Genomic DNA, 4,086 nt, shown 5'->3' with positions numbered 1-4,086 from the left:
ACGTTTTGAAAGTAGTTGCAATCGATTTCTCGTGGTTTGTTTGTATATATAGAGCTAAAATACACCTATTCTGGAAAAACTCGAAGTTGGTGTTGGACATGTGGGCTTGAGCTGTAGTCGCTAAGAATGCTAAAAGTATTGCACTACATACATGGTATAATAGGTGTGTAATGTAAGATGTAATTACAGATTCTATGAAGATAGTTATACTAATTGAAAAGAAATGGCTCTGCTAGACCTATATAGATATATGACAGCAACGATTTGATTTATGTAGCGCTCAGTGAGTGTGATAACGGAATAATTGGTGTGTAACTATGTGAACTCGTTTATTATCCATGACATATTGCCCAAAGTAAAGGGTTTCCCCTTTTTCGTACATATCAATTCCAGATAGCACGCCATAGTATGTAACATCACAGGTGTGACCACAATTGCAGATTGTATATGTCAATCGATCATAATACTTCTATACATCAAAGCACATTAACCCCTCTACGAAAATGGCAGTGGCCCATTCACAAAACCGGTAGCAAAGATAGTTAAATGTACGCCTGCTACATACAAGGGGTAAAGTTGTAGGGGTAAGAGACCATAACCTCTTGGTTGCATCATGTGGTGAGATACAAAAGGCAAGGTTGTGTTATAAGGTAGAACTACCCTGTTGGGCATAAGCCTTTGGCGATTTTCCCATCGACTACAAGGATTATGGCTACATTGAGACGCAGCAGGGAAGAGGACAGCGCAGTTGTAGTGAAGCAACAAGTATTCACCATTCGATGTCCTCTCCATTAAGCAGACTCCTACCCCTGGCATCTTTGAGTAGTGTCCTAGGGCGCTTAACGTGAGTGTTTTTTCTTTGATCTGTAGATGGTGATGCGTACTGTATGCAGCTTTCGCCTTGTCCTCAATCGATAGATTACACCATGCCCGTCGTATTCCTCTTTGTGACGTCGTGCTTACATCTGTCCACCCTGGGTTTTTGGCTATTTTTCGCACACTATCTTTAAAAGTTTTCCAATTGTGCAGGAATGGGGCATACTCAACCGACCCGGACAACACGAGCAGGTACTTCCCATAATGAGGTGCAATTGTTGTCATTGTAACTAAGCTTCGATGTTTTGGATTCGAATTCTGGAGCGAATTCGAGAAGACAGCAGATTTGGAGGATTAAATAACATGCCGGATTTTCTTAGTGCCCATCCGGCCAGCTATTCAGGTTATGAACACGAGAGTACCACGGAAGAGCTCGGATGAAGAGAGATATTACCGGATATTGAGTCAACGCGAACGGCCCGCTACGGAATCGAGCAGTCGCTCCAATCGAAGGTACCTAGAAAAAAGGCCAGTCAATTTTGAGAGAACCTATCTAGCCACACATCTATAGACTGCTGCATGGGGATACAATCTCAACACCTCGTTGGGCGGGTACAACAATTTGATCGTGTGACAGCAATCGCCCGACCTTCGTCTTGCCATTCCTGCAGGTTGGACAAGCTACATAGGTTTTATTTAACTCTCCAAGAGAGCTTACCCATTTTATAATACAGATTCGGCAATACACGTGGCCTTCATTATTAGCCAATTGACTACCTTAAATGCATAATATTAACCTACCGCAAACTAGAGAAATGCGAATGGAACTTCCAGCATCTAAGCAGATAGCACATTTTAAATTGTAGAGTCGTAGCGGTCTCTGCCACCCAAAGTCCATGTGGTCGGCATGCTGGCAAGGAAGAAAGGGTGGCACACCCGGAAACTGGACACAAAAGCCACAGATGACTTTCTCATTATTAGTACGTAATATAGCTTGACATGAATAACGATAGACTTACACAACGACAATCCTTCAAAACATACGCAAGGCTGGCTCTTCCGCTACCTACTTCAAGTGTTTTTGAGCATATGGCGCAGTTTTCTCCCTCAGTGGTAAGATCAATGCAAAGTGATTTTCGAGTCGAAAACATTACTGAATTGAAAGAAAATATAGCTTTGTTTAGTTTATGGATCTTGTGACGTACATATACGAATGTTTTGAAAAGAGCGGTTAATTAGATCTAGATGCAGATTGCCTATAGATGGTTAATGTCAGACACGTACGAACCTTATAACCATTGTCACTATACGTGCTAAGAAGTAAGTCAAGGGAATATATATTTAGAAGTCAAACTATCTACATTTAGCGGTTCTAGTGGCCGCGTGCTTTAGGCTGCGGCCTTACAATACTCTCAGGGAGCTCGGCAAGCGCTTCGATGTTGGGAGATTCCTTTCTGTGAAGGCTACAACTATTCTGTACACAACCTTTTACGTCGTTTTCTGCATGATTTATATAATAGTAGTGATTAACTTTGATGACTGGTCTTCTGCTATCCCTTAAGGCTCTTTCTATTAGGCGTTGAGTTTTGGTACATGTCTTTCTTGAACAGACTTGAACATCTTGAGTGTGTTGAGCGCGGCTAGATCGTCGTTTACCACACAGTAAACAAAGACTTTGTCTGGTATTGTGCACCATGGTACTAGTAGAAAAGGTTAAAAACAGGAACTTATTGGTGCTGGAATATTTCAGCACTCAGAATGCGGGCGAAATAACTTTTGATCAGTAATAGCGTATCGCGTTCTTATATTTATGATAGCTACAGTCATAAACGAATGTGTCCTTAATTTCGGATACCGAAACAGTGTATAATTTAGTCAAAACAACCAATAAAGCTTTTCAGGGCTAGAAGGCGTAGCAACAACACATTATGGCAAGTACTGTAGTACTTTTCTCAATGCCCTTTTTTGACGGTGCAGGGACTGACACATTTAACAACGAGAGCCGGCCAGTCGACTGCATAGTCTTATGAATGTTAACAATCTAGAAAAACTAGTTACCTGTACGAATCATTTGTCTCCCCTACTCGAAGCTATCTTGCCCATGCTGAAGTAGTGGAGTCTTAAAGATAATTCAACTAGATTGAAGCGCAAGAGCTCTAACCCGTTCTTTGTTATCTGAGCCACACAAGCCGCCATCGTCTCCGAGCTCTAGAAAGCGGATTTGGCTGTTATCTGGAAGTGGATTGGCTACGATTGGTGGATTGATGCCTTTGTACCGCTGTGGGTAACGAATCCACACATTTTGCGGAACATAGCACCGAGACCAGGCTGCATTCTGTGAATCTGGTGTTTCTGGATTTTCCTGAAGGTTGGCAATATACATAGGATGACCAGATGGAATTTCGGTCAGGGATCGTACTGCTACCAACCGGATAGGCGAGCATGACATATAGAACTCTCGATTGCCGGATGAATTTAGCCAGGTCCTGTTGAGTCAGTAGCGCACTGTGGCGGGAGAGTCTGACTTACCATGCGAAGATTACCGCATCTCCCCCTGGAAGGGAAGCAGGAATATCGAAAGAGTAATCTTGATCAATGTCATAAGAATTTGTAAGTTTGCCTTCTTGACCCTTTCGTACACGAACGCAGTTTCCTTCCCAGCTTTGCACGACAATCCAGGTTTCCCCATTATCGTAGGAAAATGATGCCTGACAAGAGCCTCCTGAATGAGCTGCGCCCGGATCGTGCATGCCAGCGCCAGTCGTGTTTGTAGAGTCATAAATCCTATTGGCATGCCATAAGCCATTTTCTAGAGTTATTAGAGTATGAGATTACATACTGAAACGTTACCGTACTCCCAGTATACCAAGTGGCATCAGGTGAATGATGAGTCACATTTCTATGATAGGCTTTGCAAGGAAAGGGTTGCTGACCCCAGCCTGGACCTTGGTAGTTTGGATCACCATTCAATGGCATGATCAGCTTTGCCACCTGTAGATCCCAGCGAAAGGGTGCAGGCTCGCCCACAAAGACATGTGAACGAACTATTGAGATTAGCAAAAAAGCCAAGGCAGATTTGATTTTCATGCTGAGAGTCCGAAATGTACAAGAGGAAATTTTCAGGTTGTGGTTGTATGTAATGTTAGGCAATGCCTCCTATTTTATACCATGCTCTCACCAACTTCGAGTTTTTCTAGAATAGGTGTATTTTAACTCTATATATACAAACAAACCACAAGAAATCGATTGCAACTACTTTCAAAACGGGCA

At 42.6% G+C, this 4,086-nt stretch overlaps 3 protein-coding genes across 3 annotated transcripts; all 3 read right to left on the bottom strand.

Moving 5' to 3' along the window:
* Window positions 1–280: 280 nt before the first annotated feature.
* On the bottom strand, window positions 281–430 carry COCCADRAFT_113334 (uncharacterized protein; the record flags this gene model as incomplete). The annotated part of the gene is made up of 1 exon (XM_007720695.1): window positions 281–430. A coding segment is annotated over one exon (150 nt), but the record flags the coding sequence as incomplete, so codon positions are not given.
* A 425-nt stretch (window positions 431–855) lies between these two features.
* On the bottom strand, window positions 856–1,101 carry COCCADRAFT_43105 (uncharacterized protein; the record flags this gene model as incomplete). The annotated part of the gene is made up of 1 exon (XM_007720694.1): window positions 856–1,101. A coding segment is annotated over one exon (246 nt), but the record flags the coding sequence as incomplete, so codon positions are not given.
* Window positions 1,102–2,947: 1,846 nt separating this feature from the next.
* On the bottom strand, window positions 2,948–3,792 carry COCCADRAFT_10408 (lytic polysaccharide monooxygenase; the record flags this gene model as incomplete). The annotated part of the gene is made up of 3 exons (XM_007720693.1): window positions 2,948–3,302; window positions 3,346–3,600; window positions 3,656–3,792. The coding sequence occupies 3 exons, from the start codon at window positions 3,790–3,792 to the stop codon at window positions 2,948–2,950; spliced, it is 747 nt and encodes a 248-aa protein (XP_007718883.1).
* Between the last annotated feature and the right edge of the window lie 294 nt (window positions 3,793–4,086).

This window comes from Bipolaris zeicola (assembly GCF_000523435.1).
Source record: "Bipolaris zeicola 26-R-13 unplaced genomic scaffold scaffold_579, whole genome shotgun sequence".
Taxonomy (NCBI): Eukaryota; Fungi; Ascomycota; class Dothideomycetes; order Pleosporales; family Pleosporaceae; genus Bipolaris; species Bipolaris zeicola.
The sequence above is the reverse complement of the archived record's forward strand: the minus strand, read 5'-3'. Positions and strand labels throughout refer to the sequence as shown.